The sequence below is a fragment of the Cimex lectularius genome, unplaced genomic scaffold (genome assembly GCF_000648675.2).
Source record: "Cimex lectularius strain Harlan isolate CLEC.00 unplaced genomic scaffold, Clec_2.1 scaffold177, whole genome shotgun sequence".
Taxonomy (NCBI): Eukaryota; Metazoa; Arthropoda; class Insecta; order Hemiptera; family Cimicidae; genus Cimex; species Cimex lectularius.
This window is the reverse complement of record NW_019392787.1, coordinates 721216-742691: the sequence shown is the minus strand read 5'-3', so window position 1 is coordinate 742691 and position 21476 is coordinate 721216. Positions and strand designations below refer to the sequence as shown.

The window sequence follows — 21476 nt, the reverse complement described above, 5'->3', positions numbered from 1 at the left end:
ATTGAATCTAATAAACCAGAGTAAAAGTTTATAGACTACTTCATTTATGACATAGCCAATAAAAGGAATTTCAGAAAATTTAGATAAGAAATAGTTGGCAATTTAAACAGTGAGATTAACCTTGGAATTTGTCAGAATGACCTTTATTGTGATTTTCTATAATGGAAAACGAGAAAAAAATGAAAATACTACGAACTCCATTTTTAATAAATTTTTCATTAAGATCTGATAAACTTACAACTTAAAATCATAATTACCTTTGAATTTCTAGTTTAAAAAAGTTAAATCATATGAAAATCAAGGGACATATGACACATTTCTTCAAAATTTTCAAAAAACAAACTTTTGAAAAATTTAAACCTACTACTTTGACAGTATATCTCGCGCCCAATCCAATAAAATACAAAAAAAAAAAAAAATGGAGCAGCAAAGAAAACATCTCTACCTCCTGGAGGTCGTTGTCAAACGAGTCACGATATATCCAAAAGTACTTCTGCAAAGCTTTTCCTTTGACCCTGCCCAGATCACAGAGCTACCAATCCTTGTTAAAGTCAATTTCTCGAGTTTCTTCAATGTAGAAATTGACAAAGACGGAAAGCTTGGGCATTGTAAACATCAGTTCCTCGTACTTAACAGAATATTAAAGTCTCGAACTTAATGTGATTTTTTTTCAAAGGCAAAGTGAAGCTGCCGAAGGATAAGAGGCCTCCTACTCCAGCTGATGTGGAATCAGATAATGAAGAAGCCTCTGGTAAGAACATATTAATTATTAACATTTTTAGGTCCCATAAGTTTTTAAACGTATTCATTTGCTCACATTAAACAACACATCCTCAATTGATCTGTATTCAATTCATCTATGCATTACCGCCGCATCAGGACCGCGGTAGCCGAGTGGTTAGCATGAGAGACTCTCACGCTGCGGTCGTGGGTTCGATTCCCACTGTCGCCTCTGGCCCTTTTTTCCCGATAGCCCCCAATTTGAACACACAAAGAATTCGTACCATGGCTAATATGCAAGATCATAAGGCCAATAAAAAAAAAAAAATCTATGCATTAGCTGGAAAATATATATGTAATTTATTTCAGAATTTAAAAAATGTTTTATAATCCTAGGCTTTTCAGGTTTTTTTAAATTAATTTATTTTTTGAATAGAAATTGATATCACATCATATTGATATCACACATCTATGAAGTAATCTGTTCATCTTTCCAATCTATATAATTTTATTTATTTTAATGAGGGTATTTCAACTATGAAGTTATTTGAACCCTCAGGGAGCTGGTGTTTTTGAAAAAAAAAAAAAAAGCCCATTTGTAAGTATGTCAGGTTCAAATGCAGGGCCACTGGATTCAAACTCGGGACCTTTACCTTACAGTGATGAGTGCCGTGTCAACACCTGAACTGTAGCGGCCACCAACGGCCCCCTGCCTATGTCATTTTAAAATTAATTTCATGGTTTTTTTTTTTTCAATTTTTTATTATTTTAGATATGTTAAATCCTTTTCTTTTGTGTAATTTATTCACACTTAGCAATCAATCTATTTATTTGTGATTTTAAAGTTAATTTAGAACTTATATGAAAGCTCGGTTTTCTTGTCCATTAATTCATAATCATAAATAAATAGATAATCATTATTTATGAAAAATATTAAAACTATTATTACATAAACTATTGTTTTATCAGGTAAGTCCTGCATCTTTCCTCTCTCAAGTGAATACATGGAAAAAGAAATACGCGAGACGCCAATGTACCTTAACTGTTTTACAAAAACAGAAGGGAACATGTCACCAATTTTACTAGGTAGAACAAAAATCAACCTCGGTTCTAGCTTTCTTGAAACAGTGTGCCGTGGTAGATTACCGGCTTTTCTGCCAGCCTCTTTGACAGTCGATACGACTGAGAAATTGACCAACATATTCGGTGAAGAGAGCGGAAGCGCTGACATCTCAATTCGACTGTCCTGTTTTGGTAATGCACTCTTAAGTGACTTCAGGTCTCTGTCTCCAATGATGAATACTGAATTCGTGAACAAGGAACAATTTACAAAACAGGTTAAGGGTAACTGTAACATTCTGAAAGAAAGGATTTTTCCATGCCTTTGCTGATCTTCCAATTAGCTGAAACCATTCACTGATGGGCAACATAAAAGTTATCCTCTCAATAATTCAATTAAAATAAAGTATCTTGTCTATGCATAATTTGTAACCTGTAAACCTTATTAAATGACAGATAATGATACTGAAAAATGTTTTTAAAAAAAATAAAGAGCCACCAATAAGAAATTTATTTTATTCTATTTCTACTAAACATTTTGTTAATTTAATATTAACATAGTGGTTAAAATTAATTATATGAATAAAAAAATATATGAAAATATATCATGAATAAAATACTAAAACAAATACAATTACATTATGAGATTCTCATTTTGGTCTGTCTATCCTTGCTGGGTTGGCCTGTCAAGAGAAGTCAACCCAAATAGGCAAACAAATGATTGGTAATACCAAATTACAAATATAAACTATAGTAGAAAAATTTGTTTTATAAAACAATATACAGGTAACCAGAAAACTTCAGGCTTCAGTTTTTCATTTGTTATTGTTTTAATACCGTCAATCAACATTTCTATATACTCGGAAGGATTAAATGTTTACATTACATACTTTACACCTAGAGGGATAATGCATCAGTTCATAAAGAAAAAGTGTCTTGAACAGTTTACTGTAAATTATATTTTCTGTAAATATTTTCTTACTGCTTCAAAATCCATTAATCATATGTGCTTATTGTATGAATTTAAGCTGGGTAGTAGGACGGCTTGTAAAATTTGCACTATATTCGCAAGTGAGTGCACTGCCGAAAATTGGTTCAAAAGGATTGCTGCTGGGAACAAATGGATGAATAACGGTCTAGTAGACCTATCCTTAATGACAACAAATTGAGGAAAGCTATTGAATTTGATTTGTCAAATATGTCAGGAGCTTGCTAGTGTATTCAATGTAAGCGATGAAACCATTCAATTTATCTTACATCATCTTGGGAAAATGTAGACGCGGGGCAAATAGGCTCCTCTTAAATTGACCACTGGTAAAATACTTTAGAGTCTAAACAATTGCCTATCACGGCATAAAGTGGAAATGTTTTTACCAGATAATCACATGCGATAAAATAATTGATCCTCTACAGTAATATCAGGAGGTCACCAAATGACACCACCATTGATGTGAAAACCAAAATATCACCAACAAAAAGTGATGCTTTGTGTTTGGTGAAGTACAGCAGGCATTGTGCAGTACTACACTCCTACCATGAGAGACTATCACCACAGAAATCTACTCAAGTCAACTGCAATGAGTATTGCATGCCCTAGCCCAGAAACAACCTGCTCTCGTGAACTGAAAAGGTGCAATATTTCACCAGGGCAGCAAGAGCAAGGTGATGACGAAGCTTGTTTGGGAAGTCCTACCACCCACTGTACTCTCCAGACCTGACCCCATTGGACTCACTTTTTCGTAGTGGGTGACAATATCCATAATTGGGATGATAGATAATTGCCAATATCTGGAAAATGAGCAAAATTTATTTTTTAAGTTTTGAGACCCTAACTTTTATACAAGGGTTAGTAGCACATTGGGAGAAAGTTATAGATGCCTAAAGAAATTATTTTCCTGAATAAAATATCTATAAACAAATTTTAATTAAACCCATACCAACTTTTCTGGTATAACTTAATCTCCATCATTCTGATATTCTGGCCAAGTTTTAACATTCCACCAGGAGATGGAAAACATGCATAACGCTGGGAGGGATAAAACAGGCGAGAATGAGCAGACCAGAATGATCAAAAAATGTTAGCTAAAGTTTGAACATCTTGCAGATCTTACCAAAATGTTTACAGCCCATGTTGAATTATTAGAAAAAAAGGTTATCTTGTAATTTCACATACATTTTAAAATATGAATTTTTTAAATGTTAAATAGTTGCTGCAATCGACTACTTTTCAATGATTTTACCATTGCATATATATATTTGCTAAACCAGTTGCAATTGTTTTAATGCATTTTCATAACAATAAAAATAGCTCTTATGGTCTAATGCTCATATGACTCTTTGTTCATCACACATAAATATGGTTTCCAGTTTTGTGAAGGGTTTGTTTTCTCTACAATCACTGAGTTATTAGCTACTATACTTAATTCTAAAATAACAACAATAATTACACAATACTGTAAGATGTTGTTGAATATATTAGCTTTCACTGATTGACGATTGTTCACGTTGTAAAAAATCATCACTAGAGCAATGATGGATATCAATGCCTGTATAAATAAGGGAAAAAAATTACAACAAGTTTTTGCATTTTAATATTAAAATTACCTCAAATAGCATGCTGATTGCAATTAAAAGTAACAAAGATTGATGATAGAAACATGAGGCGAGTGTCACGCTTATAAATTTTTTCAAGTGAGAGCTAAACATCAAGATGCCCATCAAAAACAGCCCGAAATTCCGCTTGCACTGGTACATTCTTGATTTTATCTTGTCAGAGGTTCGAATCTAGAAAGAAACAATGTACAATTTGACGGTTGACACTTCGGACTGAGAAATTTGCTTACAGGGGGCAAACTCTCGGGACTTTTAGTCTTTCGCTCTTCAGGGCTGACATCTAACAATTCCAATTGTTGATTCTTACCCGCTGAAAATTGAAATTCATTCTGTCCAAATTAAAATTGAAATAATTATATCGCTGAATATCTTACATTCGACCAGAGGCGTAATTCTCTTCTTATGGGCCATTTGAACTGTTAAATGTCCGAGTAATTGACACACTGCTCTCAATCTAAACAGCACAATTTACTAAATTGCGCTTTATTAAAACACGTAAAAAAACCACGTTGGGAGATAATTTTCTGAAGAAAAAATGCTTTACGTTTTTACATACATTTATTTCTAAATCAACAATATTATTGATCATAAATGAAAATAATTTTTTGATTTTTATTTCATTCGGTGTAGAAAAACAATAAGCACATAACAAATTATACGGTGAAATTAATTAAAATTAATAAAATAAATATAATTAACTGAGTTAATTTGAAAAATTGATTTAATTTTGTGTTTATTTGTTACTATTTACCAACAGATGTGCTTCCTTATCACTCTGAAACCTAAAAAAGGGTTTGACCTGTTGTCTCCAACTCAGATATTTAGAGCGCATTTATTTATTTTTTACAAACAATATTGGTTAAATATAACTATTAACAAAGTAAATTTTGTATAACACTACTTAAATTGTTGTAAAACTACTGAACGCAAAAAATTATTTAAAAAATTAAACAAATTCTTGTTCTTTTGTATAAGAGGGTTTTATTTATTAATTCTGTTTAGGAGGGAAAAACAAGATTTCCTACATTATAATGTTGTAGTTTAGTAATTTGTAAAAATAGTTAGTTACTTTACTATTTACTTATAGCTTGTAATCATGGTCTAAAAATATTATCTACAAGTGACTTTAAACTTCTTAAATTTGGCCAACAGTAAAAATAAATTTATATGAATCATACTGTTTTATGGCTAAAATTTATTTAGAATCAATAGTTGCCTAAACATAAAATGAAATTAAAGCCTAAAAAAATTATAAATACAGGAATGGGAAGTTGGCTTCCTTTTAGAAAATATCATTACTTAAATGGATAGCAAAGAGTAAAAATGGCAAGACGTTGAATAAATTATGCTCAGGCATTTAGCAAAAAAATTGCATATTTCTGATATAATTTTCAAATAAAACATATATTTTATTTATTTGTACTATTTTACTATTATATTTCAGTGAAAACTTGGTGTATTACACAAGTTAATAATTGGTATTTTGCATTATTGGAAAATAAACCAAGACAATTATAACCATCATTTATATATTATACATTAGAATCAATTGTTTATTTATTAATTACTAACTTGTTTTTTCAAAATTTCAAGATTAAGATTAACATAGGAGCAATCCTTTTTACAACCTGTGCTCTGCGACCAGTACTGGTGCATCTACATTGCTGTCTAGATCTCCTCATTAAGATTATGGCTTTTATCAGTACACAAACTTTTTTCGAGGACTTCTATGTGCATCCATCAGCTTTTCCTCTCCCAGGAGTAGGAATCTCAGTCTATATAAGCTTTCGTATTAACAGAGTACATGTTCTGTTGTCTCTTTTTCTTCCTGGGAATACCTTCAGCAAAGACTTGTTTCTGCCACTCTAAGTCTATATGTCTCCGGAGCCTGCAGTGCCAATTAGTAGTCCAACTATTATTCTAATCCTAATGTCCTAGATTTAGTAGCTCTTCTGTTAGTTTCGGTGATGGTCCTTGGATGAACTTTTTCACATGGCTTTGTCCTGGGCTACATTCCCATTGAATAGGGACTATTTTTAATCGAATGTCTGATGGATTCACATTTTTGGCAGTTTGGTATGCCACAGAAGGGTTCAGGGTCAATAATGTCTTGTCGAACTATCCTCGGCCAATTTAATGGCCTCTTCATTCCCTGTGTGCCTTGGTACCAAGCCATGGGTAATTTTATTGGTTTCCCCCAATGCAGGGCCCTAATGCAATTCCAAATCACTACCACTGGTAATTGCCCTCTCTGCTACTGCCCTGGCCAAATCGATTTTATATATATAAGGCTATTTTTATACATATAACGTTGCCTAGCCTTTAACATCCTTGGTACATGTTCAATAACCAGTCTCTCATAATTTCAAACAAATTTGTATACATCTTTCTTAATATGAATGCAATGAAAGCTTTGTTAAAAAAAATTTCTTGTTAAAATGTGGATAATTAAAAACAAAAATTAATTATTATACATAATTATTTTTTTATTTCATAATTACATCTTGGATATTCATTTATGCAATACTTTTATATTTGTTAAGAACAAGTGTTTTGATTTCTTTTATTAATTAATATGTTTTGTTATTTATAAGACATAATATAAAATAATAATTCTAAGATTTTGTATTGTAAAATGTCGATTGCTGTACGTATTATTAATGCTAGTTAAAAACTATTAGTAATTTTTATATATAATTTAAATTTGTTTATTGTAATTTTACAGCATTGTGATTATTGTTCGTTCATGATATTTGTAAAGCTTGCTGAATGTGCTCATATATAATTTAGGCTAAAACTATAAATAAAATGAGAAAAAAAAAGTACTAGATGGACTAGCTAGCTGTCTGGCAGATAAAACCAGCAAGACTAGACAGACCAGAGTGACCAGAGATGATCAAGCAACAATTTTTTGCCAGTGCTTTTTGGATTAAAATAAATAAATGTTGGATAGATTTTTCATTATTTCATTATTCTTTTAATTTTAAGGCACAATGGAAATTTATTGTTGTGGTGTATTTTTTGGTTCTATTGCATGGTTTATTGCTAGTATGCTTAATTCTAAAATAACAAGAACAACTACACAGTACAATAAGATGTTGTTGAAAATATTCGCTTTTACAAATTGCTGGTCATTGTTCACATTGTAAGAAGTCATCACTAGTGCACAAAATACTACCAATAGCTGAAACATATTTATTATTATTTTTATAAAAGCGTTTTGAGTTATAATGTGACAATTACCTCTATGAAAATACTAATTCCAATAACTGTCACCAACACTCCATAGTTTAAATCCAAGTTGACTACGATCCTGGATCCTTTATTGAAGTGAGCACCAATCAAGATTATACCCATCAATGACAACCCGAAATTCTGTTTAAACTGGTACATTCTTGACTTTGTCTTGTCAGAAACCCTTCCTTTCTAAATAAATATCAAATTAAAAATATTATTGGAAGTGAATATTTTACGGCGTAAAATTCACTTACAGGGGACAAAATCTCAGGAGTCCCCGTCCTCGGCTCATCGGGATTGTCGTCGATAAATTCCAACTGTTGAAGTCTTCCCACTGAAATATCAATCCATTGCAATTCATTTGCTATTTATGAAGAAAAAAAATTTAATTTCTCACATTCGTTCAAAGATAAAACTTCTTTCTTTTGCTCCATTTAGATGTTTGATTGAATAAATTTAGGAAAATAATTATGACACTACTTTCTGTCGATCTAAACATCAAAAGCAATTAAATTATTTTAAATTAAAACAACCTTGAGAAATAAAGCGTTCGTAAGTGAATATTATTTTGCTTGTATTTATTCCAATTTACTTCAGAATCAGCAATTTGTTATTGACACAATATTTATTTAATTTAGTATAGAAAAGCAACAGGCTGTTAAAAAATTACTTTATTTTATCGTATAAATTAATTATTCACTCATTTAATTGTAAAAATTGGATTATTTTGTGTTTGTTCATTAGTATTTACCAACAGATGGGCTTCGTTCTCACTCTAAAACCTAAAAAGGGGTTTGACCTGTTGTCTCCAACTTAATGTTCAGCACGCATTTTATCCGCCTCATCAGTGAGATCGGTTAAATTTAAAAATCAAGAAATTTAATTTTCATTACTCGAAAGAAATAAAATCTTGGGCAAATATCTTTTATTAAGTAAGATAGCAATCGGTTTTGCTGGAAATATACGATTTTTAATTGTTCATTTTTCAAGAACCGCCAAATACTTTTTTAAAATTTATTTACAAAAGCATCGTTTATTCTGAAATAAAGTATACTATAATGTAGAAATTCAGTATTAATTTATCATAAAAAATTTATTGATTACTACCAAACAAAACAGATTATATTACAGATTTCATTTAGTATTGTACTTGACTCTCAAAAAATGTTACTCAGTAATAAAATTATTCTATTTTGGATTAATTCTTTAATTTTTTAAATATTTTGATTTATATAAATAGCATGCATAAAGTTGTAATTGTTTGCATCAGCCGTATATCCGTATTATTTATGCAGAGTAGTTTAAAAGTCACCAAGTATGATATGAAAATCAGATATGATAAGTATCTTATAAGACTTTAATAAAAAATCTTACATAATGTAACTGATTTTTTTGCTAGATTATTTTTTCACCTTTGATTTATTTAATAAGCAGTTCAAAACATGGATTTTTTTAGACATTAACCAAATCTAAATGTACGTTTTTATTTAAATATTATATATTCTAATATATTCTATATATTCTATATATTCTATATATTCCATATATTCCATATATTCCATATATTCCATATATTCCATATATTCCATATATTCTATATATTCTATATATTCTAATATTATATAAATATTATATATAGTCTAAATCATAGACAGTCATCACACACCATGTTGATGCTTATTACGTAAAATCATATAAAAAATGTAATTTCTATAATTAAAAGGGTTTTAAATTGAATATTAATCTTAAATTCATTAGATTCTGATTGACCAAATAATATCTTTCAATTAATTAATCTTTATGTAAGGTATTGGTTGAGATAAAAATGGCAAAAAGGAGGGAAAATTTCAAAGGTTGGGTTGAGGTGGGAAGTTAGTGTCCAAGTGGATCGAAGTCAAGATATTTCAAGTGGTAGAGCAGCGGTGTATTTAGTCGAAGGTCGTGGGTTTGAATCCCACTTGTGACGCTGACTTTTTTTATCTCAACCAATACCTTATATAAAGACTAATCAATTTTAAATTGAATATAAGTTCATACAATGAATTAATGTAAAAATAAAGCAACAATTTATTTTTTAAATTGTACTGAATGTTATATAATAAATATAAAAAATTGTAGATAGAAAATATATGAATAGAAAGTACTTATACTTAAAAACAATTTACTACAATTTAAAAAATTACAGTGCCATGTATATGCATGGCATATGTCATAAACCTTGTTAGAATTGTTTAAATATTTATTAGCTTTAGTTACAGGTTCCAAGTACAAGTTCTTTTGCATGGCAAATACTTCATCCATGTTTATTTCCCTTCATAAAGAGCAATTTGCGTAAAGTACTACATGTCTTCTTTTGAGCTTATTATTATATTTAGGCTTTATAATGATTCTGCTTCTGCTTGACATTCATTTAAGTATATACATCTGGATTTTGCTTTTTATTTAAAAAAAAAATCATTTTTACACATTTTTAAAAATCTCAAGAAAGCCATGCTGTGTTGAGTTATTACACCGTTTAACAATTTATGCAATTTATTAAGCATGAGAAATTTGTAATGGCAATGTCCTAAATGTTAAATCATTATGTGATATAAAATCCTCTAATGTAGTTTGTTAGAGCAAATTTAAAATTGCTAGTCATTTTATATATAATTATACATGGTGGAGGATTATTTAAAATATCATTCATGCGTTTGTAGCTATTGATAATATTTGCAAATTGTTATTTGGAGATCGTGAAGTGTGGTCTTGCAAATTGGTTGGAATGTATGGCAGTTGAACAAAATTGTGAACTATTAGTCTTTTTTCGTACGATTTTTACATTTTGTAGCTTAAGGTGTATCAATTTAGTAAAGAATAATAATTTATTTTTGTGAGATCCTTTTTTTATAATTTTGGAGGGAAGTGTTGGAGGTTCTGCTTCATCTCCCACTTCATCTTAAGCCACGCCCCTTAGAATCCGTTGAGCCGTTGTACAACTAGCTCTACCCTACGGTCTAGTCTAGTGTCTACAGTTTTTGAATCAGCCTTCGTTCATTTATGATCATAGATTTTAAACGTATTTATACAAGAGAAAAACCAACCAAAAAAAGAAAGTACATCAACTGTGACACATTTTGTTTAAACGGAACATTCTATTTGTGTGGAGCTGAGCGGAATCGTGAGTTTTCTACCCTGGTTTCCTTTACAATTTGAAATGTCTTGGCAGAAGGAATATGTCCCTGGAGTTCGAAAGACGACCCTGGGATCAGGACGAGGCTCCAGCATGCGCAACAAACCCTTGAACCTCAATGTAAAAAGTTCTACTTACGACGGTAAATAATTTATGTTGATATGAGAACAATTGCATCTTGCATGATCAAACTTGTAAAAAAAAAGGATGGTTTTCTTTGCATGATTTAAAGTGATGTCTGGATCATAAATATGATTATCCTTAGCATTGTACTTAATTTTACACTTATCTAAAGGTTCTATTTGAATAAATGAAAATAGTTTAAAAAATGAGCAGTTATTAAGGAAAATAAAAATTAATGCCAGTAGTTAAATTTGTCTAAGTTCTTGTAAAGGTGGCTCCAGACATGCGGTATTTGTCGTATGCTGCTTGCTGCTGTACGTTTGCCAAGTCATGAGATGCTCGTCTTGACATTCGCAAAATAGAGTGCCTGTGTATACACACATGCAGGGTTTGAACAACCGGTCAGTTTGTGCGGAAACAGCGAATGCGTATTTGCCAAGTGCCATGCGAGTCCTCAACTTAATATTACTTACTGATCGTGATGGACAACAATGAAACTGTCATTGCTGCGGTTGCAGTTGCTACACTGTCTTGTGTAGTGTATACAAACTTTATGCCCCTTCTCACTTTCCATCCGTTTCTGCATCGAAAACCTTATTCGATTTTTGTCATTCTGAAGAGAAGCGTTCCAAATTATTGATTCAGCTTGAACAGATCAATTTATTATTGAAAAAGAAAGTAGTAAATAGAAGTTCATATTTACTGTTGGTTGATGTTTACCTTTATAGTACAGCTGATTTCTGAATGTGAGGATGCTTTGAGTTTGGCTACTTCATGAATATTTGTGCACATTGAAGTGGACAAGAAAACCGACAATTAGCCGAGCATGGTAGCACTGAATATTGTTGCTCGGTGAATAAACAAACACCCATCCCCACTAGGTGGGGAATTCGGCGAACCTTTGCTCAGCATTCGGCGAATCCCTCATGTCTGGAGGCACCTTAATGTTTATTGAGGGATATGATCATTAGTTTCATGAAGTTTAAATGCAGTAAAACATCCCAACAACGGACAGTTAAGTTAGTTTCTTTGTAGGTTATTTTTTTGTCTGCACTTGGTGCATGGCCTGATCAGCCTTTTAGCAGGGAGTGAAGCGATAAAATTCTACTTTCAAGAAATGGTGCTCGTCTCATAAGTTCACAAGCAGAAAAATACCTCAATACCTAAGGATCAAGGACCTTTTCCAACAGGCAAAACAGCATTAACCTGACCCACATTGTATAACAAGAAGCTCAAAGGGCCAAAATGATTTCTTTCCAGTATTCGTCCCATACTCCCAATGATGGATTTGGTTGTTCCAGCTCCCTCGAGTGGTGCTCCAGCTAAGAGCTTTCAACAGTCAAGCCAGCATTGGCTTTCGATTTAAACGGAATGCTAACCACCCCTCAGAGAGCCCAGCTGTTGGGTAAAGGTGATAAACAGCAGCATAAGAATGACAATGACAAACCCTAAATACCCTGTAGGATTCTCACCATCAAGCCCCTACGATTTCAAATTCAGTTGCAAGTTATGGGCTTGGAACTTAGCTTGCACCTGTAGTTTAGTCAATAATGCCCCCCGTTTTATTAGATGGGATCTGGTTTGCAGACCTGTGACTGATCATGCACCTGTCGTCCTCCACTGATGATTTCATCTGTCATATACGGATACAGCTTATGCTTTAGAGCAGGGGTTGGCAACCTTTTTCGGACGGCGGACCATTTTCAAAATAAAATTTTTTATGCGGGCCGCACATTCAAATGTAACTTAAATAGTGCTTTTATATCATATACGAGTATAAATATTATTATGGGGAGTGGGGATTAAACTTGCGCAGTAAAATAGGTTTCCCACTATTCTTCTGTTAGCGCGCATTTTTGTCACCGGCCACATTTCGGCACGCTCACGCTCTAAGTTTGTTGATTTTTCCTAAAATTATATTGGGCTTTGGCAGGCTGCGCAAAAAGTTGCAAAGGGTCGCAGGTTGCCGACCCTTGCTTTAGAGAATTCACCATGCTCTCTGGGCTGCACCATTATTTTGCGCCTGGAAACCATCAATCATTGTATTCAAGGTTGGGGATGAGTATTTCAAGAGCAATTTTAGGAAGCAAAAGATTGAGAAAGGGATTGCTTGCAAAAGTGAAGTTCACCTTTTCAGGATGCGCCCCACGTAGTGGGTTTCTATGTACCACCCAATGTCTTTGTGATCCCCAAAATGAAAAGGGGTACGGATCCTCCTTATAGGGTGGACCTCTCTTGTTGAATGAAATATTATCCACTGTACATAGGAGACCAGGATAAAAGTGAAAAAAAGTTTAGTATTAAAGATAAGCCATAATGGCTCATCACCAGATATTGACACCTTTGAAATACTGAGGATTTTAGCTTTTCAATTATCAGAGGGTTTTTCAAATTTACTGACCTTTTGCATAAGAAGCTAAATACCCCTTTAAAATTTAAAACCTCTCTGAAAATGCTCGTGTTTTTACTGCACAGTTTTTCTGGAAATACTCTAAAAAATAAGGCCACCTCATTGCAATTAAAAATATTTCTGGGTTCAAAATCAGGTTAAGTGTCTTAAGTGTTTGCATCCAGTTTTGTACAACTTCGGTCTTTTGCTCAACTAATAGTCTTAAAAGAAATCTTATGCTGTGTTCCTTATAGTCGTGCCAACCTGAAGATGCTTTGAAATCTTTGCAGCTTTTAGGGCCTTTTCTTGGATAAGCGAACCAGACATTGATATTTTACAAACCTGAGGGAGGCAAAATTATTCAAATATGTCCTGGTCTATGGCTGAACCAGATATTTGAGGAAAAAATCTTTTTTTATTTTTATTCTTTAAAATTTCACTTGCCTGGGCCTTTCTGAAACTTTGCAGCATACTTAATTTTTCACTTTCACTCACTTTATTTATATTAATTTTTTCTTTAAGTGTCAAACCCACTAAAGAAACTGAACTTAAACATGTTTGCAAAGTGGCATTATAAAATATAGGAATATTGGGAAAATATTGGAAGGTGAACAAAACACAAAGGGGAATTAGTGTTTCTCAGTAAGCGCTCATTTCCTGGAGGTGCTTTCTGTTATTGGGAGAGTTTTAGAGTAAGAGTATAGTTGAAAAAGCTGTCAGTGTCTGTTATTGGTAGTGTCTGTTTTGAAGAAAGGTTTAAGACAAAGAAATTAATGGAAAGATGCTAGGGAATCATAATTTGTCTGTTCAAGGTAGTTAATGAATGTTTTAATGTATTTGATAACCTTTCTAGCCTTAAGGATAAAGACAATATATTAATCCAGAAAAACTTACTCAAGGATGATGTTTTATTTAATTAAATAATTACCTACCATTGAAATACCTAATTAAATAACATTCATCCAGCGGCCCTCGTTAAAAAAAAGTATTGGCAAAATTATGTAAGTGAATGAAAAATGTATTCATTTTTTATTTAATTGGTGTGATATTTGGGTTGTAGGTGCAACAAAATCGATCCACTCTTCATACAGCTTCCAAAACCAAGACAGTCAGTCAGAAAATAATTTGGGCTTCAGTAGCCTGTCTTTAGTAAGTATAAAATATTTTATGGTTGTTTGTCTGTATATTTAACTGTAATTTGTGCATTGTAGAAATCCAAAGGACCTCGGAGGAGTCTTTTGGGAAGGAGGTTTACACAGAAATTTCCATCGCTGCTAGACAACAGCAAAGAGGGCGAGGCGGCTTCATCCAGCAGCTTCAGTTCCATAAAGCCCCGCTACTTTTCTTCTCCCAAAAATGATAGGTGATTGTTTGTTATTCGATTAATTGGGAATTTGTCTATAAAAAAATTGTAAACAGATTGTTTCTAATCATCTATATTCAAGTAGAAAAATTGGCCTTTTTGTTTTCGATTGTCACTTTAGAATAAGAAAAGCTCAGCATCATTCAGTTGTTGCATGGGAAATAAGTACCTTGTTTCCCCCCCATCCAAAAAGCCTACTATAACAAAAATTTACTTTAAAAATACCACATAATGAGCAAATCTTTACGCTAAAAGATGTCAATGACAAAGAATTTAGGATTGACAACTTGCTGAACTATAATCAAATTAAAAAAAAAAAGAAAAGATTTTTCTGTAGTTGAAGTAACAATCATCCTGCATCATCCACAAATGACAGATTTTTTACACATAAAAACAATATTTTTTTAACATGGCCTTATGTTATTGCATATTAGCTGGCAGAGTATATACTACTGCATTGTAGTATGTAACTATATCGTGTTTATTTATTAGGGAAAGGGTAGCATGAAAAAAGGGGCGGGAGCAACAGTGGGAATTGAACCCATGAACACTGGGGGAGGGTCCAAGGGTTGAGAGTCTAACCACTCGAGTTCTGCAGTCCCTCAATTTATTTTTATTGATACAATACAAAATAAAAATTGTATACTAGGCTTAAATGAAATGGAATATAAATTTTCTTAATACATTCAATTAAAAAAAGGATCATTATTATAATTAAAAATTTCAATTTATTATACACAAATTTTGAAATTAAATATTTGTGTCAAAGGCAATGTTTGAGGCATGATGGATCAATGTCAAGTAGAGCATCAACATTTTTATCCGGTGATCTTGCATAATAAATTTAATATATAATGATAATAATAAATTTCAATTAATTACTATTTTTATGTAAGGCTTGGTTGAGATGAAAAAGCTAGTGACACGATCGGGATTCAAACCCACGACATTTAGCTCAATACGCCGCTGCTTTAACCATTTGCGCTATTGTGACTTCAAGAAGTGATAGAGCTTGAGCCAAAGGTTATGGGTTCGAATCTTGCTTATGTCACTAGCTTTTTCAACTCAACCAAGACCTTACATAGAAAGTATAATTAATTGAAATAATTAATATGGTCAATTAGACCATTACACATAAATGGAAAATAATAAAAATGATCAACAAATAAAAGTTGTAGTAATAATTTCTAAATGTTTCATTAATGTGATTTTTAAATATTTGAATTTACACAGTTCAAGGGAAATGGTGACTCCGAAAAAGATGCCAAAGACTCCTTCCCACCCTTTTCCAGATCTCGACAATTCCTCATTTTTTGAAAATGGTATCAGGTAATTAGATACATCACCGACAAAACAAAGCTTTGGGTGATTAATTTTGATGTTTATTTTTAAACAGTAAGTTTACGACATGGAGTATCTTCAAAACTGGAGCTAACAATCGAGGTTTACAATCACCACTGGATAAAAAACCTTTCACGAAATTACAGTTCAAACCAGTGTAATTATTTTATTTATTATTTATTTAAAATTTACATATTTTAATAATTATATATATTTTTTTAGAATGTCCCAAAGTACATCTGTTTCACAAAAACCTAATAATTACAATTCACACCAACGTTCTAATTCTGAGTTGGTTTATGATGATAAATCTTTATCTCTTGACAATTCTCTAGGAACGCTTCCTTTAGATTTAATCAAGCAGAATAACAGTTTTAGTTTTGAACATAATAAAGAGAATCATAAACTACTTCACTCGGCCAGTAAAGGTAAGAAATTAAGTGTCGTTAAGGAAGAAGGTGATAGTGTTATGACAGAACTACCCAAAACTACTGACAATATTCATTATGAGCTTTTAAACAAATGGAACTTGGTAAAGAAAGAATGTGACACTATTAGAAAAGAATACGATGAGAAGTTGAAAAAAATGGAAAATGTGGCTGAAGAAATATTAGAAGCTTTAAAATACAGGTGTTTAAAAAATAATTGTACATCGGATGTTATAACAAAAACTTCACCTACCACTCCAAATGACAGTATAGACAAAAGTAATGAGACGATAATTGTCACTGATCCTGTTACACCGTGTGACAGCTTCAGTTTAATGGAAACTACATACAGTAACTTCAAGACTTTTTATTCGTACCTTAAACCACCGCAGAATAAGGCAAGTGTGAAAAATTCCAGCAGTAAAAATTGCTACACACCAAAATCCCTGTCCAGCAGTCTCAAGCAACAAATGAAACAAATCTATGGAGAAGACATTTGAAATGTAATTAAATAACACAAAATGTAAAGTGATAAGTTGATATGTAATTGACATATTATTATTGAAATCCAGTAAATAATTATTAAATAAACCACTTGAGAAACTCTGGAAAAAGCTATAACAAATTAATTTTAAATAATAATTTTGTTATGTCAGTTATCCATTTTGAACTATGAAACAATAATTTAATAATATATGCGGAAGTGCCTTTCAAATAGTGTCAGTTGTTTACATTAATATATTTTATGTTTAAATTCTCACATTACTGTTATTGCACTCTTTTTTAAAAATTTTATACTATTTCAGTAAAATTGTGATAATAATTTTGTCATCGATATTTAGTTTTTAATTCCCAAATCTTGTTGTAATATATTAATTTTGTTTAAATGTATTTGCCTTTTTTTTCTCCATTTGTCAAATCAGCAATCAAACTCCTAATCATAGCTTGTTTTTCAATCAGGAAATTGCATTTGTCTGAATTTTCTTAACAAAATTTAATTTTGTATTGTGTAGTTGAATATATCCAGATGACACACTCACCCCAGATGACTTGTAATTTCTCAGGACAGGGCTAACAAACCCCTACCTTTCACGCTAATAAATTACATTCATTCCAATGTAAACGTCTTGATACAAACAGAAATCTGGTCACATTCACTCCTCCATAGTACTTGATATTCCTCAGGGTGAGGTTGAACCCATTCCATTATCGCTAATAACTTTTCTCTTCAGATGCACACACTCACCTCAGAGTAATTGATAATCCTCCGGGCGGGGTGAAACAACCCTTCCTTACATGCTAATACATTAACATAGACACAACATACACACATGTGTACACTGTACACATTTAAAAATCTCTATAGCCCTGAGTTGGGCACCAGAACAGCACTCTGTGCCTGATGTCATGCCCCAAGACTACGCATAGGTCTGATGATATGCCCAATTATTTTCATCAAGTTGAAATTGTGGTCATAATGGGCCTTATGCAGTCGCTTTTTGACCGGAAGGTGCTTCTGCATTTTCATGCATGAACTATGCATAGATCTGTAAGATGTCTTTTTCCATTTTTGGTCCGTTCTCTACGGACCAGGTACCGACATCTTTCTTAATTTATCATAGTTTGATAGGTTATTTCTATTTTGACGAACCCAGCGGTTTTTCCATTCTCTTTTTACTGTATTTGGGATTAATAGTTTTAAAAACACAGGGTGTTCAGTTTGGGAGGTGTTGGGGCTTTCCCTGTGCTGAGGGGTTTCCTGTGGCTGCCCTGTCTGCTTCTTCATTCCAGTTATCCCTGCTAGCATGACCTTCCCACCTGCATCGATCCCTTTTAAATGTTCTTTTATCTTATTTATTAGAAGGTCCACAGAGGCTCTTCTGAGCTTCTGTACTGCACTGAGCACATTGGTACATAATAGAAAAGAATTATTTTTATTTTGGATCATGCTCAGTGTGAGCAATATGTGTTTAGTTCCGCCATGTACATGCTCATGGTAGGAGGGAGCAAAATTTTTTTAAATTCTCCCCACTTGTGTAACTGCACACTTTTTTATCTTTTAGGGCTTCAAACATGACTTTATATACATAATAGGTGTGTTGTTTTTCTTTAATTTTGCCATATCCCAAAGTACGATGAAGGAGAGGAGTAACAAGAGGGCTGTTTCAGGTAGTTTTCTGCCTCCACCTGATTTAGCTGATTGATGGGGATATTAATTTCTCTCTGATAACTCAACAACACTTCAGTGAATATGTAAATGTTGGGATGAACTGAATGAGAGCAGTACAATTCGCAAGAGTTGGTTGTGGCGTTTAGATTGGGGAAAGGGTTAACTGCACTTTGTAGTCCTTAGCTAGCCCTAAGTTTTTAATTTGTCCTCACCAAGCTTGAGTCAAGTGGAGGCTAGTGGCTACAAGCTATTAGGCATAATAGGATGGCATACAACAGGATTTATAGTGAATCTGCGGGTTTAGATTTAAAGGATTGGAAATGTATCCAAATATTGGAAGGTTTAGCTGTTCCCCACAGACCTATACTGTTTGTCCAAATGGGTAGTATGTTTTGTAGTTTGCAAGTTTGCTTTTTGTCAATAGCTTGGCTTGTCCTATAATGTTTCAAGTAGTCTTGTTGTGTCAGTCTTGTTATGCTGATTCCATGTTAAGCTTGAATCTGGGTGGAACCCAATGTAATTGGGCAACTCAGTCAGATTTGGGCATTGGAAAATTGTAGTAGAGTTGATGCTGAGTGTTGGTCTGTGAGTCTGTGAATTGGGTCACTTATTGGGTTGTTACTACTCAAATGCGTATTGGCATGTTCAGTGAGCAATTAGTGGAGTTCCTCAAGGCCCAATAATTGACCCAATGCTGGTTCATGTTGTAGGAGTAAGTTCTAACTCAAATATACAATGTGATACTGAACCCTTTCTAAAAGGATGCAGTAATAAAGAAATCCATGATTGTTAAACAGTAAATTAAGAATTATGAAACATTGAGGTAATTCTGAACTTCATCACCTAAACACAATTTTTTTCTTTTGATTTTTCAAAAGTTACAATCATGCAGGATTGTTAGCTTGGAGGATTTGGAACACGCAACAATTTCATCAATATTTTATTTGAAGTCAAAGAGATAAAATAATCTATTAATATCATCACAGTTAAATGTGTATTTTCAATAATACAATGTAAGAACATTATTTTGTTAAATAATAAAGAAAAGAATGTTTATAAATTAATATCCTAAAGTATAACTTAAATTATAGATTTAATGATGTCTACATTATAATTTCTGAATTAATAATGAAAATGAATACTAGCATACATTGTAATAATGTTAATACTAATAACAAGACAAAGGTCCAGATTTTCATTGAAAACTATATTTTAAGCTTAAGTTGAAATTAATGAAACTATGAACCAATGTCTTGAACAAAACAATAAAGTATTGTTTATCAAACCACCAATTTTCTGAAGAAGAATAATTCAGCAAAATATACCATATAGAAACTTGTTTTTAAAAAGAACTATTTTAAATTTTGTACAAGAATGTATAAAGCAATGTTTAACAGCATGTTATGCGATTGAAGGGTGTGGAGCGCACTACAAATAAACCCTGAAATTTTAAAGAAAAGAGCACCATTCCCAATGAAGCATCAGACGTATGGGGTCTGTTGAGGAAGAGCCGAAGATTGTTGTTTAAAATGAATATAAAATTGTATTTAATTTATTAATTCATTTTAAACAACTACAATTCAGATCCCCCTCGTCCTATAAAAGAAATGAATAGAAACGATCTATATTAAAATAATAAAACCTAATACCTAGCCTGGGCAGCCTGACACTAACTGAGCACTACAGCTATATTTTTATTAAATTTGATTTCACATTAAAAACATTTTTACAATTTTAATCAATCAGTATAAAGCCAAATAAAAGAAAACGCATTTTCTTATTTAGGAATTCATTCATGAATAACTGTCTTTATGAACATGTTAGAAATAAAATAACTATAAAATAATATGGCAATTGTTTTTCTAACACTACAGTTTTAACTAGAATGGCTGTATGCAGTATTTGTATATGGGCCACTGTAAATAGAACTTCCACTTGATATTTCCTTCTTGTTTCTTCTCCTGGCCAAGAGAATGACAAAAGCCGCGATCACCATCAACATCAGGATCAGTCCTGCTATTGCAATCCCAATTGCAAAATTTCTCTGCGATATGCAAATGTTGTTCGGGTTTTCAATAGCCTAAAGATTAAATAAATTCATGTTTGAAAAGTTAAAAAAACTCGTGTTACAAAAGTTACTGAATCTCCTCACTTTTTCTCTAGCTACTAAGTCAAATTGATCAGGTCTGGAGAGATCATTTGCCTCGTTCACATAAAGTCCACTGTAGACTTCAATTGTTGCAGGACTTCCCTCATCTGCTTGCCTTTTCTTTCTGCCACGACTGCAGTCTGGAAGCTTATCACCAGCAATTAGTATTCTTTTCATTTACAAAATAAATTGATTAAGGTGTATATTATAATTACTGGAGGGCATCCTTTATCTGCTTTGAGGCAAAGATGGACATTGCAGTGGTAGTAAACAGAATCAGTATAAGGGAATTTATGAGCCTGAAAATCCACTTTGGCTATTGTTTCGTCTTTACTGTAGTGAAAGGGGCCCATTATTTCTGTATCGACTGCACAACTGTTTTATCAAATTAATTACAAAGTGTTATTTTCTCCGGCTCTGTTTTTTAGTATTTACCCAAAATCGTCGATGAGGGGCTGAGAAGCTGAATTTGTGGCATCAGTGACTGAACAGTGAGATAATCTCATGCCATAGACCTCCTGCTTGTCAATGGAGACCATTAGAGTGAGAGTCTCCCCAATTTTGACATTTTGCGCTACATGATCGCCTTGGTATATCACCATTGAGCAGCCTGGCATTGGTGCTGTACCTAGTAACATTGTCGGCTCAAGTACCATACTGAAAAAAAAATCATTGAAAATAAACTGATTAATAATAAATAATATTGAAAACT

The 21476-nt window shown here is 32.5% G+C and overlaps 5 protein-coding genes across 8 annotated transcripts in view; 2 read left to right on the top strand and 3 right to left on the bottom strand.

The window, feature by feature from the left end:
* The first annotated feature begins 298 nt into the window (after nucleotides 1–298).
* Nucleotides 299–2292, top strand: LOC106674311. Its single transcript, XM_014406952.2, has 3 exons — nucleotides 299–608; nucleotides 677–751; nucleotides 1690–2292. The coding sequence occupies exons 1-3, from the start codon at nucleotides 419–421 to the stop codon at nucleotides 2109–2111; spliced, it is 687 nt and encodes a 228-aa protein (XP_014262438.1). The 5' UTR covers nucleotides 299–418; the 3' UTR covers nucleotides 2112–2292.
* An 83-nt stretch (nucleotides 2293–2375) lies between these two features.
* Nucleotides 2376–5237, bottom strand: LOC106674285. 4 transcript variants are annotated; one of them, XM_024227860.1, is made up of 5 exons: nucleotides 4767–5237; nucleotides 4623–4702; nucleotides 4384–4563; nucleotides 4227–4325; nucleotides 2376–3567 (listed from the first exon to the last, which is right to left on the bottom strand). In XM_024227860.1, exons 1-5 carry the CDS (start codon nucleotides 4801–4803, stop codon nucleotides 3469–3471), a joined length of 495 nt encoding a protein of 164 aa, XP_024083628.1. In that variant the 5' UTR covers nucleotides 4804–5237; the 3' UTR covers nucleotides 2376–3468. The 4 variants fall into 4 exon arrangements, with proteins under 4 accessions (XP_024083628.1, XP_014262404.1, XP_014262407.1 ...); XM_014406918.2 differs by having other exon boundaries at nucleotides 2376–4325; nucleotides 4767–4846; nucleotides 5144–5237; XM_014406921.2 differs by having other exon boundaries at nucleotides 2376–4168; nucleotides 4767–5236.
* Nucleotides 5238–7320: 2083 nt separating this feature from the next.
* On the bottom strand, nucleotides 7321–8482 carry LOC106674012. The gene is made up of 5 exons (XM_014406438.2): nucleotides 8381–8482; nucleotides 8027–8120; nucleotides 7884–7963; nucleotides 7636–7818; nucleotides 7321–7576 (listed from the first exon to the last, which is right to left on the bottom strand). The coding sequence occupies exons 2-5, from the start codon at nucleotides 8061–8063 to the stop codon at nucleotides 7394–7396; spliced, it is 483 nt and encodes a 160-aa protein (XP_014261924.1). The 5' UTR covers nucleotides 8064–8120; nucleotides 8381–8482; the 3' UTR covers nucleotides 7321–7393.
* A 2093-nt stretch (nucleotides 8483–10575) lies between these two features.
* Nucleotides 10576–17305, top strand: LOC106674206. Its single transcript, XM_014406807.2, has 6 exons — nucleotides 10576–10943; nucleotides 14374–14462; nucleotides 14525–14676; nucleotides 15910–16005; nucleotides 16073–16174; nucleotides 16240–17305. The coding sequence occupies exons 1-6, from the start codon at nucleotides 10826–10828 to the stop codon at nucleotides 16943–16945; spliced, it is 1263 nt and encodes a 420-aa protein (XP_014262293.1). The 5' UTR covers nucleotides 10576–10825; the 3' UTR covers nucleotides 16946–17305.
* Nucleotides 17306–19542: 2237 nt separating this feature from the next.
* The window catches only part of LOC106674207, a 39225-nt gene continuing 37291 nt past the window's right edge, over nucleotides 19543–21476 (bottom strand). The window contains exons 6-9 of the mRNA XM_014406808.2: nucleotides 21200–21421; nucleotides 20980–21139; nucleotides 20768–20911; nucleotides 19543–20695 (exon numbers count right to left, since the gene is read on the bottom strand). Coding sequence (XP_014262294.1) covers nucleotides 20492–20695; nucleotides 20768–20911; nucleotides 20980–21139; nucleotides 21200–21421 — 730 coding nt within the window. The 3' untranslated portion in view covers nucleotides 19543–20491. The remainder of the gene's footprint in view (nucleotides 20696–20767; nucleotides 20912–20979; nucleotides 21140–21199; nucleotides 21422–21476) is intronic.

What these genes read in the sequence shown, in the direction of transcription:
- LOC106674012 (XM_014406438.2), bottom strand. Translation starts at nt 8,063, where the DNA reads ATGGAGCAAAAGAAAGAAGTTTTATCTTTGAACGAAT. An exon ending in AGTTTTATCTTTGAACGAAT is followed by an intron (nt 7,964 to 8,026) that starts GTGAGAAATTAA and finishes TTGATATTTCAG; the next exon opens with TGGGAAGACTTCAACAGTTG. An exon ending in CTCCTGAGATTTTGTCCCCT is followed by an intron (nt 7,819 to 7,883) that starts GTAAGTGAATTT and finishes ATATTTATTTAG; the next exon opens with AAAGGAAGGGTTTCTGACAA.
- LOC106674311 (XM_014406952.2), top strand. Translation starts at nt 419, where the DNA reads ATGGAGCAGCAAAGAAAACATCTCTACCTCCTGGAGGTCGTTGTCAAA. An exon ending in AGACGGAAAGCTTGGGCATT is followed by an intron (nt 609 to 676) that starts GTAAACATCAGT and finishes TTTTTTTCAAAG; the next exon opens with GCAAAGTGAAGCTGCCGAAG. An exon ending in AGATAATGAAGAAGCCTCTG is followed by an intron (nt 752 to 1,689) that starts GTAAGAACATAT and finishes TTGTTTTATCAG; the next exon opens with GTAAGTCCTGCATCTTTCCT.
- LOC106674285 (XM_014406918.2), bottom strand. Translation starts at nt 4,803, where the DNA reads ATGGCCCATAAGAAGAGAATTACGCCTCTGGTCGAAT. An exon ending in GTCCCGAGAGTTTGCCCCCT is followed by an intron (nt 4,564 to 4,622) that starts GTAAGCAAATTT and finishes GTTTCTTTCTAG; the next exon opens with ATTCGAACCTCTGACAAGAT. An exon ending in CAATCAGCATGCTATTTGAG is followed by an intron (nt 4,326 to 4,383) that starts GTAATTTTAATA and finishes TTATTTATACAG; the next exon opens with GCATTGATATCCATCATTGC.
- LOC106674206 (XM_014406807.2), top strand. Translation starts at nt 10,826, where the DNA reads ATGTCTTGGCAGAAGGAATATGTCCCTGGAGTTCGAAAGACGACCCTG. An exon ending in GCTTCAGTAGCCTGTCTTTA is followed by an intron (nt 14,463 to 14,524) that starts GTAAGTATAAAA and finishes TGTGCATTGTAG; the next exon opens with AAATCCAAAGGACCTCGGAG. An exon ending in TCTTCTCCCAAAAATGATAG is followed by an intron (nt 14,677 to 15,909) that starts GTGATTGTTTGT and finishes GAATTTACACAG; the next exon opens with TTCAAGGGAAATGGTGACTC.